At 37.3% G+C, this 15,904-nt stretch overlaps 2 protein-coding genes across 2 annotated transcripts in view; one reads left to right on the top strand and one right to left on the bottom strand.

The window, feature by feature from the left end:
• Window positions 1-667: 667 nt before the first annotated feature.
• On the bottom strand, window positions 668-11,358 carry TSPAN19 (tetraspanin 19). The gene is made up of 9 exons (XM_032999741.2): window positions 11,304-11,358; window positions 10,620-10,712; window positions 10,447-10,519; window positions 9,330-9,460; window positions 7,952-8,026; window positions 6,025-6,135; window positions 3,428-3,571; window positions 2,023-2,106; window positions 668-866 (listed from the first exon to the last, which is right to left on the bottom strand). Exons 2-9 carry the CDS (start codon window positions 10,683-10,685, stop codon window positions 792-794), a joined length of 759 nt encoding a protein of 252 aa, XP_032855632.1. The 5' UTR covers window positions 10,686-10,712; window positions 11,304-11,358; the 3' UTR covers window positions 668-791.
• Window positions 11,359-15,524: 4,166 nt separating this feature from the next.
• The window catches only part of LRRIQ1 (leucine rich repeats and IQ motif containing 1), a 112,073-nt gene continuing 111,693 nt past the window's right edge, over window positions 15,525-15,904 (top strand). The window contains exon 1 of the mRNA XM_032999856.2: window positions 15,525-15,659. Coding sequence (XP_032855747.2) covers window positions 15,531-15,659 — 129 coding nt within the window. The 5' untranslated portion in view covers window positions 15,525-15,530. The remainder of the gene's footprint in view (window positions 15,660-15,904) is intronic.

The following is a 15,904-nucleotide window of genomic DNA, read 5'->3' as shown; positions in this document are numbered from 1 at the left end:
AAAAAGAAGTTACCAAATTTATAAGCATCAGAAAATTGATTACTGAAATGTGAAGTTTTAGACAAAAAATAATCAACAATGCTACTACCTACACTTGTAATAGTATGCCTTCCTCAGTTTTCCTCAAGATATTCCAGGTCACCTTACTGCTTAGAGAATAAAGAGTATTTTAGGGTTTCAAGCTTACTCCACCCAAACCACTGAAGCCATTTGATTAAATGAATGGTAAGAGCCATTCAGCAAGAATGTGAGATGTCTACTACAACACTTCTTGGAAAAGAGCTGCTAAGAGTCCAATATTTATATGACTCAGTAAAATTTTTGGAGATTAAATTGCACAACAGACAAGGACAAAACAGAGGAGGACTAGAAGCAAATGTAAAGGCCTAAAGAAGTATCAGCAAAGTTTAGCAGATGTTTTTTCTCGACTGAACCTGGTGAAGGGCTCCTTCTATTTCAAAGTGTAGTACACTATACAGCACTATTTACAACACTCTGATCAACTTGTTCTGGAGACTCAGAAAACTAGTATTCTGCTTATCAGGAAGTTTTATTAACCAGCTAGTAAATGGCATAGTACTTCAGACTTTTAATAAACAGAATTTTTTAGCATACTACCATATCCATAGCTATGAACAATAAACAAACATATCAAAGCCCAGATGTTAATATCCTAGTGATCACAGTATGTGGGAGCTGATCCAAATTTTAGTGGAAGTAATTTCGTTCACTGTCACAGGTACGGATCAGTTAATTCCTGCACCAATTCCTGCAGCAATGTTCTGAAGAGTTCATGATTCAATTGGCCAAATATTATTCTTTCTGATGTTTCTAAATAGCTGACCAGTAAGTGTGATCAAAAATATCTGAGAAAGGAAAAAGAGTGAATTAAAAACAACAAAGGAAGTGTTGATACTCACTCATGACTAAGTCAATATGACTGCTAAATTGGCTGCTATGAATGACAATGCAGAAGGATATAAAGGAGAATCAGAATATGTGCCTGAATGCACAAGCTGAACTCTCTGCTCTGGCACAGGCTTGCTGTGTGACCTCCAGGAAGACACTTGAGTCCACATGCACACAAGTATCTTGAAATCTATTTCAAGTGTCACATAGTTAATTGTTTCACTGCCCTCTGGATCCAAATACAGTTGGAGTCAATGATCTTCAAGGTCTTTTCCAATCTAAATCATCCTAGGATTCTTGGTCTTAACCTCTTAAATGGGGATAACAGTTCTTTACCATCTGACAAGGTGTCAGTGATAGCACATTGAAGATCATGAGACACTCCTGTACTTTGCAGGTGAGTATTAGGTGAGTATGAATAAGAAACATTTACATTACTGAACTGGCTCACTCCATAGGGGGAATGTTTTTACTACACACCTCTAAGGGAAGGTACTACATATGGAAGAGGTAAAATAGGTCATACTTCTAATTCTCGGAGTGAAAATGAAATCTCATTTTCAACCTCACAATTTTAGAAATTATCAAAAATCCTTCTGCCTGATTGATGGCACTCAACTTTCAGGGTATCCATGGAGTGAACAATCAATTCTTGCTGCCATTATTCATATGATTTTATATTGAAAGCTTTAGTCCTTTTTACACAATAAAATTTTCTCATAGATATGTGGGGGGGAGGGGTTTCATTATTTTGTATTGTTTGATTTAGCATTGTTTGATTTAGGATATTCATGTACTAGGTTGTGTACAAATAGAGGACGAAAAGAGGTCTTCTGCTCCACAAATTTAACTGCTTTCTGTACTTCCAATGCTGCTTGCTTTCACAAGTCAGGTCAAACATTTCATTCAACAATCTTCGGACACCAGCATTTATGATGGTACTCGAATATATGGGAGTTTGTTAGTAAACAGTGCTTGATCTTACTTCTAATTAAAATTGATGGAAAGCTTTACAAAATTTCAGAGTGTGCCAAAGCCAAATGGCACTGAATTGATTTTTACCCCCAACAGAGTATCAAAATCTTGTATTTTTTTGATTAAAAGTACTCTTACCTGTGTAATTAGCAGGCTGATAGCAATTGCAGTTAAGATCAAAACATTGTTTTCAAACCATGTATTTAAATATTCTTCACATCCCTAAGCAAGTATAGATGAACATATTTCAAGAAAAATTTCAACTTTTGAAATCATATTGCATCTTCATATGAACATACTTCTAAAATATATAGAATACAACTTTCTGCATGTCATGATAGGTTCTGATATTTACTTGCCAGAAAGCAAATACTTCAGTAATTTGTACTGTGGAGTTAGCTATAACATTTTTTAAATTATCTGAACTAACAGATTGTTCTTAAGTAAATCTGATATTTTGGCATGGAAATGTTCCAGAGCTTGTGACTTAATCAAAAGGGAATTTGCTTTTATATGAGTATAACTGAAAGATTACCTTACAAGTAAATGCTTGAAAGAATATTTTCAAGATTTCACTGATTCTTATGCATTATGCATCCTGAAATGTATGTGTATATTTTCCAGATTACAGTCTATGCTTATTATATTGTTTTTAAAAATAAATAATTACATAGCTTAAAATAGCTACAAATAGAAATAAATGCTTTCTGTAATTTGAAGTGATCTTTTAATAATGACAAGGGTTTATAGAAACAGGGAACAATTACAAACTGATAAGCGAGAAGGAAGGCAATACCAGAGGTCATTTGACACCAGCTTTTCTGTTATATACTGTCCTGCATTGTCAACAAACAACCTTTGCCCATTGAATTTTTGTTCTCATTGGACAGTCCTATTAACACTGGAAGGTTTATAGAAGAGAATATTCTGCTTCCAAAGAAGAGAATAATATATATCACTTTGCTCCAGCTCGAGTGATGACATCTGATGGTCCTATGCAAACTGGTCCCTTGATATTAAGGAAAGTAAATCCTAACATGAACTGGTCTTGGGAAACACTTCTCATATTTCAATGCCTTGCTTATTCCTCTTATCCTGTAAACTATTGCAGATACTCTGGAAACAGATAATACGAGCACATGCTGACATTCTCAAGTAATGAATAGTAATTACAAGTGGAAAATATACTGCACACTTTTTATACACTGTCACTTTCCATTGCCATCATTGGTTTGTACAGCATGGATTTCTGAATGCCAAGATGCTTATTACTTCTTAAGCTGCTACTAAATGTCCCTGTGATATTGATCAGGCAAAACTCCTGTTTTCCTGAAGTATCCTTATTTTAGAACTGCCTACATGACTGACACCTAATGAGCAAAAACCAAGTCTTCAGAGTGACCAAAGACAACCAATGATCATCATCAATACTTTAGCATTTACAAGACAAGTCTTGGTGGAAAAAACATTTAGTACATTTTATTTCTAAAGCCCATTTAGTAACTAAAGACACATTCTCCAAGACAAGTTTTTTATTTCTTACCATACTGTACGCTGAATCCCTTGGGACATCACAAAACCATTTATTCAGACTGGATGTTGTGCATGAACATGGGACCTGAGTACTATTTTCCTTGTTTTTATTCCTTTCCCACTGTGTGACATTGTATCTTCCACAGCATTCCATCTAGAATAGAAACCTTGTAACTTGGTAACTCCAACACCTATAAACACTGTCACACAGAGGAATTTTTACTCCAACAAGTTCTAGCTATCCATTAGTTGATTAAATCAGCTAGATAGTTTCCCTCTGTATTCAGTAGAGAGAGGTTTCTGCAGGGGATGATTCACCCTTGTGTAAATATCATTTCCCATGATATGCACTAGATAGTACAGACTTAACAGCAATATGACCTTAAAACATATTTTTGAAAGGAACTTACTTTTAGACTCTAAAATACTCTAGAACACATATAAATAGAAAAAAAAAAAAAAAAAAAATACAAACCCAGATTAGAATAAAACATTTTGATTATCACCCTTAATCTTCCAAAGTAATTTCAGTGTAGAAATTGTGTGTAAACAGTAAGCTATATTAAGGATGTGCTCACTGTGAAGTACAACAAAAAGAAGAAAACTATATGTCATTAGAAACAACATAATTAATGTTGCTTCATAATGAATGCAGTAAATGGGAACAGATTTTATAAAACATATTTTAATAAATAAAAATAAAACAAGAGACACTGTTTTACTCTGATCTAAAAGTTTAAACAAGGACTACATTCTGAAAAAATATTAGCTATTCCTTTGTCACTTCTAACATCATATTTTCAAAAACTCTCTGCTCTTAGCAAGATATCTTTAGAAAGTTTCCCTATTCCAACTTGTATTTGAGCAGCAATTGGTTTCTTGTGGACACATAGCTCAAACTTGAAGCACAAAGTAAATACTGTGCCCTTTCTGAATGGATTATCAGATAGCTCTTCCCAATAATCTATTTCAATACCAGTAATACAAAATCAAACCAAACCATCAAACATCTTGGAGAATGGAATTCTTGTCATGTATGAAATTCCAGCAGTTTTTCATTCTGTATCAGAATGAAACTTCAGAAATGTTTGAATTGTTCTGTGGGATGAAAAGTCTGCCATATTTTAGCTCAGAGATACTAAATAAAAGCATCTCATTTTTGTGTTTTGAGGAGTCAATCCAAGATGTACTGCTTCTAAATTTTGCAAAATTAGGTAACTTAGTAAAAACTGTCTTTTCCATGTAAAGACATTGAATTTCAACAACTCTGTGAGTTCAGTTAAAGAAATCACCAGCTTTCAGCAGTACATTAAATATTACCAAGAATATATACAAATACAGTTCTTCTCTAATACTATTCATGATCTTAGGCTTTTTATTTTTCTTATGGCAGATGCCAATGATATTTTTAAGAGCTGGAAGGCTGTAACACAAGACTTTGGGATAGCAGTGTTTCATACAAAAGTCTGATTATAGTTCTCCTTGACAGATTTGATATTTTATCTGGCTTAGATACCAGCAGCAAAACATCCACAGAACTTTAAGATCTGCCACAATTTAAACATGCCCACCAGGGTAGTCGGTGGGTAGATAGCCTTGCTGAAATCTTTGCTCCCACAGCAGTTCAATAAAACTGAGCTCAAGTATACCAGCACATAGTCTAGCTGCACCATTGACATAATGGGGTCACCATTAATCACTAGAGAAATCATGAATGCAATGAAAGAAGACTGGATTTTCAAAGAACAGATTTTAAATATACATTGCAAATGCATCTGTAATCTTGAGTCTAGACATATATGCTTTATGAGTTATCTGGAATCATAAATTATCTTCAATGTTCATGAAGAACTGTCAGCTCTGTAAGAAGTCATATTAAGGGACTCACATCTGGTCTATAGAAGTGTATTAAATTGTATTAAACTGTTAAGATGTAGTGTTTGTAATTAAAAGCTCATGTTGCAGAATTAATCTGAAGGGTAGACAGGAGGCCACTGGTCAAAAATATTGCTAGCAACTTCCAAAATCATTGATCCCATACAAATGTTTTAAAGGACTTTTCTGAAAAAGGAAACAAATTACATGCTGCCAAGCCAGAAAATTTATTATGATTAATAATTAAATAAGTGTGCTTAAAGTATTGATTTGCAAGCTCATTTGAAGCTTTAAGCATTATTTCTGAGAGTCTCAGTGCAATACCTAGTCAAATGCTCTCACCGTAGTAAGTCTGCTTTGACCTCATAGCATCCCTGCTTGTCCATGATTCAGGTCAGTCTTGAGACCTAAGCAGAACAAGTGTTGATATCTATCAACACCGAAGGTATTAGTAAACCCATTGGTTTTTTTCAATGCCAGTGAACTTCAGTGACCAGACCTGTCTGCCCCTACATACACTGACAAGTCCTTCAAAAGCGTAATCTCATCCAGAATAATCCATATAGGAGCAAGGAATCTGCCCACCCACATCACATATTAGCAGTTGATCTTGCAAAAACAATCCTTTACTAAAGGAGTTTTTTTTTTTAAAGTAAGTTCTGATTGGTATACACATTTTTGGTTGATGCGGTATATTTATGGTGGTGGTATTTTGTGGGTTTTTTTCCTTACGTTGTGCTGCACAGCATTCAGAACATTCCACACGGGTTCCTGCTCAGCCAGACTCTCATTCCCATATTCAGAAATAACTTCATCAATTCTGTTGTTCCATTGATTGTGGACCTGTTCATAAATATTTACAGTATTTGATATATGCATATTGGTACGAGTGCGGATGGATAGTACAATCCTTGATCTTTTATTGATATTCGGGTTCCTTCAAGGATTACTTCCAAGCAGCAGTATTCTAATCAATGTGACAAGTATGATCTAAGACATGTCATAGCCATTGCACTAATGGGAAAGTTGAAAGCAAAAGGGGAAGATAAATGAAGTGACCCAAATCACATACATAGCACAGGCAGACGCAAGGTGATTAGGTCAAATGGAGCCAGAAGAGCCAGGGAACACAGTTTAGATGAACCTGATCTGTCCTCAAACACTAAGTCTTACCTCTCATACTTATTTTTAATAAGCACAGGACTGTTTAACAATAAGCACAAACCCAAATTGATTCTACACCTAATGCAATACAAGCTTGTGTGATCACCACACAATCTGGCCATGTATTGCTTTGGGCTAGGGGATTTAGCAGGTCATGTTGGCCCTAGATTAAACATCTTTGCAGAGACTGTTAAAATACACCTTCAACAGTAATTGAAGTCGACGAGCTGATCACAAGAGTGTGACTAGAGAGTGTAGCAGGGAATATATGCAGAAGAGAACTCTTAGGCCACTGAAAGGTTTCATTACAAAATGAGAAAAAAAATGAGGCTTCTCCAACTCATTCCCCTTGCTACGGCCAGCCTAAAAACAAAATTCAAAAGCTTTCACACTGAATGGTGTTACCATCATTTATTTTACTTCAGCAACACTTAATTAAGGTTGAGATCAAGTGCAATTACAGTTGATATAAAATAAATTCATCTGCAATCTTTCAACCAATTTCCCGAGCACAAATATCTGACTTCAGAATGCATCATTCCTGACAGTTCAAACCTTTCAATAAGTAAAACCATCATATGAAAGAGGGAGGACTCCATCACTATAAATTAGCATTTAATGAAGAAATCTTCATGATACAGATCCAATTTGATGCAGCAAAACTAATTTATTTGTGTTGCACCCTGCCTGAATAGCAGAAGGATTTGGAGAACTTTATGAACCTTATGAGATCAGTGTCATGTGAGGTCTTCTCAAACCATAGACTTTGGAATTATGGAATAGGGAAGCAGCCAGACCAGTATGGAGTCAGTAAGATTACCTTCCATAAAATACTGTGAGGAGTGCTCAAGCTATTGGAGTTGCTATATGTAGAAAAACAAATGACTGAATAAAGCTTCAGAGCAGTACAGTTACTAGTGACAACAGCTATGTCAGTATTTATTGTTGCTTCCTGTTAAAATCAAAGATATAGTCTTTATATTCGTTCTCTACTTGAACCTAAAATACAGGCTCAAACAACAGCATTAATAATTCATTAGTGTACTTTGCATACCATGATAGCAATAACTCCTACTATCAACTGCAAAGCAGACTACTGTTATCAGCTAGCAGACACAGGTTAGCATTTAATGCTTTCTCCTACCTCTGCTGATGTCCAAGAAAGAGGGACTTTCTGGGTCATGCCTCAAAAAGGAATAAAGCTGTCCCTTAAACTGCTGATTCTACATTCCCAAACAGGAAGAGTATGTTTTGTTGCAAAGAAGGAACTGAAAATATATTTCCATATACTCCCCTTTACAACTATTGAATCATGCTGAAATCCTCAAATTAAGTTCTCCACATCTTCTTCTATGCCTGGTCAACATGTAGAATACTCAAGTTCAAACAAATGGTGATATAGCATACAGCAAGAACTGACCATTAGAATAATTTTAATTAATTGCAAAAAACGGTTTTGAAATTATCAGTAGTTTCACATAATTTATTTACATACCTCTTCTTTCTTCATAAATACCAGCACCAATATTGTCATCTGAGCAATAAACACCAGGATTTGAAAACTCCTGTACTGAAAAAACCCACCAAATTAGGTATAACCATGATATTGAACAAGTGAGCAATGCACTAAAAAAATTCCAGAAGCTCATGTATAACCCTTCATGACTATTATTTAGAGTCAATCCAACAAAAGTAAGAAATATCTTTTCCTGGAAACCCTCAGAAAGTGACATCATAGACTAAGAGGCAGGCTTCAGCCAAAGCACAACTCCCTGTTTTGTGCTTAAAGACAAAGCCATAACCTTCTTGGGAGTGAAGAACAAAAGCTGTTGTTAAACAGCTGTGCTCCACTGAAGAAAGCTCTGATTTCATAATTTCTTGTTTGAATTATCATGATACCCAAGTCTTACACCTAGTCAAGGACTCCTTTGAGCTATAAGATGCACAAGCAAAAGAAAAAAATTGTTGATTTTGTTCATTTTCAGTGAGACCAAATTTCCATGCACAGTATTTAGATATTGTGATACTAGATACTTCCACTGAAGTTGGAAATGAGACACTTCTTTCTCTTTCATCATCTAATAAATCGTGAGGCAAACACTACATGCCTAGGGCAGTAGCAGGAAGGAAGACAGAGCAAGATTCCTGGTTATAGCACCTGGGCTCCTCTCACTGCTGTGCCAACTAACATTTGCGGTGCTTAACAAATGAATCAGCAGAACAGTCCTCTGCTTCAGCTTTCACACAGTATAAAACAGACCGCTCAAAAAGGGTGACAATGAAAGACAAAGGAAAACATTTAATGAAGGTGATTATAAGAATGTATAGTTACAGTGTAATTTTTCAGAAATCAAAGTGTTCTTCCCTTAAAAATCAGGAATGGTATATAAATATGGAGTATCCAAGGTCTACATAAGTAACAGCTTTTTAATCATACTCTGTTTCAATATTGTAGCCGTACTGTAGTTAAACTGTGCCTTTAACCTGCAATATTTTGGAGCAGGCTTTTCTTTATTTCTTCAGCACATACTATGCATGTGAACGTATACTGAGAGATAGTTACTCTGCATATTTTCAATAAAAAAAAATAATTTTAAAACCTGGAAGTTAATAAATACAGTGGTTAGAATCTTCTTTGCTGCATCAAACTGCAAGTGTTTTGTCACTGAAAACATTAATGCAGTGATATGGATGATATGATCTTCAGTTTTGTTCAGATCTCATTTGAGCCAGGACTTTATCTAAAAATATCTATCAGCAGATTTGTTAAGCACTGTGTGTAGAAATCACAACATCAAGGCAGGATCACAGTTTTCATGCACACAAAACTCCCTTTTGTTTTACAAGAAAGTTGGAGTCTGATTTACACTTACTGTAACTAGCAGACATTTGTTTTCCATAACACTTCCAATGAATCCAACGGCTGATGTAAAAGTATTAACAGATCCAATTCCAAGTAATATATAAGAAATACATGCCACTAGCTGGTTCTTGCCTGAAGAAACTGTAACAGTGCATTCATAGTCACTTCTCTTTTTGAAACTTCCACTTACAAAACTTATTCCAGAAAAACAATTAAACCTTTGCGATGCCATTACTTGAAAGGATAGAAATAGTGGAATGGCAAAGGGTATTATTATTACTTATGTTATCTACAGTCACAGAGGAAACAGACATCTTTTCATAAATTCAGATATTTGTAACAACATATAAGATGTAAACAGAACATACTCAATTGAACAATGTGAACCATTGACAGTGAAATCAGAAAAAAGTTACAATTTACAGATTTTTTTCTGTTTGCCAAAAACTAGTAGCACATGGACAAATCCTACTTGGACGTAGATATAGTTTTCATTAAATTCAGACTCAGACTCAATGCTATCCTCTGTCTTCATGACTGGCCACTTTCCACTTTAACCATTTTTGCATAGATATGGAAAGTAGCAATCTCCAATGCTTCATCCCAGAATTACAGTATTGGATGGCATAACCAAGGCAGACGGCTCTTTTAAAGTGCAGCTGCTATTGCGTATCTCAAAACTTACTTCTCTGTGAATCAATTTGATAGACACTGGGAAAAAGAAATATCTATATGGAGAGGCCCAAGCTCCAATTTGTGTTCATTCCACCTAAAGGATCTATAATCCTGTCAACTACAGGCCAATTGCAGTCTGTTAAATTATATAAAGAAAAGATCAATAGAGCTGATCTATATTTCAGTGATTCATCTATAAGTCATACACCACGAGAAACAAATAAATTGTATAAATTATAATAATTTATAAATTGCAGCTATATGGATATATATTATCCCCTACTTTGATAATCATACTGTCTAATTATGGAAAATATACACAACAGAAAAAATAACCTATGCATTTCAATCCAATACTGCCACCTTGTGAAAAAAAAAACCCCAAAACTATCACTGTTTCTGTTTTATCCTGAAATCATTTGAAAGAAAAGAAAAAATCTATTTATACTTACATAGCACACTGAATAAATTGTTTCTGTCAAATAGAAGCCACAAACCAAATATCAAGAGCATAAGACCCAGGGCCTGGGAAAAAAAAAGATTATTATTTTTTTAATTCAAAACATTTCTAAAAAAAAAAAATCATTCATAGCTGCCAATAAGAAAAAGAAAACAGAATTTTTACCAAGAAAATTCCATTGAAGACATGTAAGTAGTACTTCTGTATTAGAATTTTATCTCTTATTTTCATTCTTCTGGTTTTGGTTTTGAATCACAGCTGAAAATATAATCATATATTCAGTTCAATATGAAACAGATATAACTAAGCCTATAATTACAATGTGATTTGTTTTCTTCAGATAATGTTTTATGAATTTAAACTGTCACCTGGTACATTGAACAAAAATACAGTAGCAACAGTAGAAGTATCAAGATGGCGTATGGTCTCAATTGCCTCTGATTTTATAACGTACATATGCATTTATTTTTTTAGCTTTTTTTTCTTAACTACTAAAGACATTTGGAGGCAGCATGTATGTAAGAAGATTTATGTTGCAGAGATGGCAAGATTTACCTAGCCTAGCACATACTTGTCCTTATATTCTTCAATACACTTAGCTTACTAGTTATTAAGGATACCAACTGAAGAGGGAGAACCATAGTAAAGATATAAGCCCGCCTTTGTCTATACAACCTGATTCAATTTTTGCTGAAAATAGCAGATACAGCCTGAAGATTTCAGTGCAATTCAGCACAAAGTTTTAGCAAAGCCACAAGAGCTGTCAAATGGTGCTAGCAACTGCCTTGTACTAAACTCTGGAGTACGCTTTACACTTTTGAAGTGAATCTCCCAGTCACCCCCACTTACTTGTTTCCTCTGTTTTTTGTTACAGATTGTAACAGGATGTAGAAAGTTGAATTCCTTTCAAATTATATCAAGAAACACACTTCATCTGTCATCAATAGAAAGGGGGTGCTTGGTCAATGAAAGGGCAAGCAGAGACCCTGCCCGTAGCAACTACACCTGAAATACAGGTAAAGTATGAACTAGAACCTGAGTAAAAACCGCATTACCCTTGTAAACGCTTGCAAATGTTGCCAGGACCACAGTGAAGTCACACGGGCATTCACATCTTGAGCGTAGCTTTGCATATTTCAGTAGGAAAGATCCCCTAGGACTGTAAACGGATGCAAGAATTTTTTTTTAATAAGTCACTCTTATTAACATTATTGGACACCATATCTTCTGGGCCTATCGAGATTTTCACACAGAGAGTGAAACTCATATTTCTCCCCCACCTCATGTTCCCTTTCACCTGTCTTGCCTCTTCTGTAAACACACTCCAGCACTTTGGTCTGCCTGGCTTTGTGGTACAAGCTGAGAAGAGTCCAAGAGCAGCACTGTTAGAAAGTGGTTTCTGCAACAGCAGCTAACTCCAGTTGTCCTATACTTCTTATGTATAAAGCAGGCAGGCACACAAACATGCACAGACATGTGAACATTACCAGCACAGTCATAATCTTCAGAAAGTATTTTCTAATAAAAAGGGATTTGTTTGAGAAGAATTGTTCTTGTCTTCTGTCAGAATTACTACAGATTGATTACAAGAAGAAGTTACATCTTCTGTTAGTTGTAAAACAGTAAAAAAAATTACAAAGATGAAGCTTCTGTGGTCAAAAAATATGTTGTCATTTGAGCCTACTCAGCAGCTAAATACCACACAAGTCGCTCACCCACCCTCCCCCCAGCTGGGAACGGGGAGGGAATCGGAGGGGCAAAGGCAGACTTGCGGGTTGAGATAAAAACAGTTTAATAACAGTAACAGAACAATACGCTGACAGCAGTATCAGCAGGTAATGTACAATACAGCTGCTCACCACCCACCTGCTCCTGGCCAGCAATCCCAAACACAAAAGCACCACGTCAACACTCCCAGAAGTGGAAGCCCCTCCTGACTCACTCCTGCCTTTATATAGTGAGCACAGTGTCACATGACACGGACTATCGGCCAATCGGGGCCCAGCCCTCCAGCTGTGCTCCCCCCGCCCCCGCACACAGGTGAGGGCACTGGGACCTGGGGAGCCCCTGGGGTCTCAGGGGGCTGCAGCTCCTCCTGCTGCCAGACCAACGGGAACTCTAGTCCAGCCCCAACCAGGACACGTTAACAACTTATTTTCCATACAAAACATATGCTACATATGTATCAAATTTGTTGATTAGAAGAAAAGATTCAGCAAACACAAGTTTTGCCTGTCTTGCCCGGTCAAGAACCTCATTGTCTGGATTATAAAACTTCTGTTCCTGAATCACAGAATGAAGAAAGTTATAAGCTTCTCAAACTAGCTCCGCAGTGGATTTAGGTCAATAAAGAACCATGTAAACTTAAGGACTGTAGTAGATGACTGGTTTTGCACTTTCCCTGAAGAAGACTACGACTTTTCCCACTACTTTTGAGAATAATTAAACTTCATCAGAATTTTCAAAACCAGAATGTATTAAAACATTGGTGCGATGCATTGTTCTAGTAAAAATCCCTGAACAATTACATATTTCACTTGAAAACTGGCATCTGAAATAGTTCAGTTGTAATAACTATGCAGCTTCAATGTTTTATTTCGATCCATTTTAATAATAATAAGTCAGTTTATCATACTTATCTGAAAAATATATTATCTTTATAAAATAATGTATATTTCACATTACATTGATACTTTACAAGAAAATCCTTACCACATCTGAATATTTCCATCCTACTTTTAAAAGCACAGTCTCAAAACGATGCTTCTTCCTGAAGTCCAGCTTAACTACATCCTTACAACAAAGACATTTTCTTCTGTTGATCAGCCCTGATTTCCTGGTTACAGGCAACAGGCCTACAGAAACGTCTTTTTTATTGTCAAGGTTGTTTGCTAAATGCATGACACAGTGCCTGTTGTCTTCAGTCACCATGATCACAGTGTAACTCACACTACAAAACAAATATCAAGTGCACAACTTGCGCTGCTTGAAGCCTTGACCACATTGAGAAGTTCACTGGTTATATGATTCTTTAAAGTATAATACACCGCAGGATGGATTTCAGATGGATGAATTTCCATTGTTTGGCAATTTAAATGTCTTACTCATCTGTAACACCAGTGAGAAAACAGTAAACAGTTGCTCTTGAATCCAGTATTCTGCGGTTAACATCCATAAGTCTTTCAGAAAGGTACCCCATTTATTTGAAAGACGGTAGATGGGAAAAACCCCTACTACCCTTGACAGCTCCCTCTTATTGCTCACAAAAGTGCTCATTTTCTAAGTAAAACCAGTCTTTACCTTTCAGCTCTAATTTTCCTGCTATACCTGACTTTGCACCTTGGTATTCCTAATCAAACTTTAGAGAAAGATGCATTCCCTATAAATACCATTACAGACTGGAATCTGCATCGTCTGCATTGTCTGCATGCTCCGTGCCCTGTGTCATTTTAGCTAGACTGAATTGTGTGGAGTTTTTAATTCTCTGACTGCACATTTTCTCCAGCTCTCAAGTAATTTGTACGCGCCTTTCTCCCTTCATTTAACCATTATTTTTTGTTCCGTGCCTGCAGCATAGGCGGCAGGGTGTGCCGAGCAGTCGGACCCCCTGACCCCTCAGGCCTGTCCAGACTAACTGGTCCCGCCAAACACCAGCAGAGCCCCCGCCTTTCCAAGCCACCACAGAGCCCCAACTTGAGAACGCAGAAGGGACGATTGGCGGGTTTTCATTCTTCAGGCCTCTGGAGTTCTCCTGGCAAACAGGGAAGCAAAACCACGGGACTTTAATCCACCTTTACTACACTTTGATTTTGGTCTGCTTTTACTGTTTTCTGTTTTCTCTATTAATTGTGCATTCCAATGCATTCTGAACGCTGAGTTCCAGTCCATTACTTAAAAAAAAAAACCAACCAACCAACCAAAAAAAACCGCAAACGCTTAAAAACCCACAGAAAGAAGGGCTGCGAGGTGTTTCGTCTCACGCTGACGACCAGGAGGCAGGGGCCTTCTGGGGGGCGCCGGTACCCGCCCCACCGGCGCGAAACGCCAACTACTCGCCAAGTTTGGACCCTCCCGCCTGCCTTCCGAGACGCTGTTTCCCGTTGCCGTGGTGACGCTCCCGCTGGAACAACGCGGTGGTGGGGCTCCCGTCGTTCTGGCGGCGGGCCTGAGCGGGGGCGGTTGAAGGCTGCGGAATTTCGGGGCGGAGGGGAGGTCAGTCTCCGGAGGCGGACAGGAAGGCGTAAGCTCCCATAGGAGCTCGGCTGAACGAAAAGTGAGTAGCTACACGGAGTAGATCGCGGTGGCCGGAGAGGTATGGGTGTCCTAAGGGGTGGACTACAGATCCCAGCATGCAAAGGGGCGTCTCCGAGGTGTTTCCGGGAAACGGCAGCGGGCGGGCAGCCTTCCCGCCGCGTGGCCTTCTGGGAGGTGTAGTTTCTCTCAGCGAGGAACTGCCTCGAGGCTGAGATGCGCTCGGCGTGTCCCTTCTCCTGCCCCAGCAGCCGGCGAGGGACGAGCAGCTGCTCGCTCCCTCTGATGGAGCGCACCTGGGCTGCTTCCTCTTGTACTTCTGTGGTTTAGGCCATTTCCCACTGCTTTGTCTGTATTGTTACAACTTCATCAAGTGCTTTCTGGACTCGTAGTCTTAATTTGTAATTGTTCATGTGTATTTATTACTAGAAGCTTTTTTTGTTTTTGTTTTTCTTTGCAGCTATTAGGGCTGGAAAAAAAGCCCTTGTGAGGCTTAGCTCATAGCACTGATGCTGTCCATGAGGAGTAGAGAGCAGGCAGAGGATATTAATATTAAAATTTGATAATACTTGCAATATTTAGAGAGATATACTGATGTGGGATTCTCATATCACTAGCATTTTCCTTATTTTTTGCTTGTTGGTCTGGAGTGAGGTATTCAGAACAAACTTCTACTGTTCCTTTTCCTGTTTTAACTCAACTGTTCAATAAATACATCTAAATAAACTTACGCTAAATGAGCACCCTCTTTATTTTGGTTCATAAAGTGCTGAAAGTATTTTCTTGTGTAGCTTTGAAAGCAGATAAGACACTGTGGAAAGTAAAATGTCAGAAGATACTGAAGAAATTGAAAAAGAAATAGAAATTGAATTAAGCAGAATCAGTGTTTCTTCCTTTGAAGCAGATGATCCTGTCACAGAGGTATCAGATGAAGCTATGAGTGACAGTGAGACAGTAAGTATTCAATGGGCTAAAAGTGCTTCTATTTCTTCTTGAAAGTAGTACAGGCATTGGAAAGCCTCTCTGATGAATGAACTTTTTCCTGACATACCTAACCCGAGGATTTCTTCTGAAAAGTAGTCTCAGTAGTATTGCTTCATGGAAAACATAACTCCAGTGGTGACAAAACAATAAAAGAGATTAATATCTGCATTCTACTTAAATGACAAAATCAGAATGATGATTTGCTTTAGAATCCT

The sequence above is a fragment of the Tyto alba genome, unplaced genomic scaffold, assembly GCF_018691265.1.
Source record: "Tyto alba isolate M040663 unplaced genomic scaffold, T.alba_DEE_v4.0 Super-Scaffold_2, whole genome shotgun sequence".
NCBI lineage: Eukaryota > Metazoa > Chordata > Aves > Strigiformes > Tytonidae > Tyto > Tyto alba.
The sequence above is the reverse complement of the archived record's forward strand: the minus strand, read 5'-3'. Positions and strand labels throughout refer to the sequence as shown.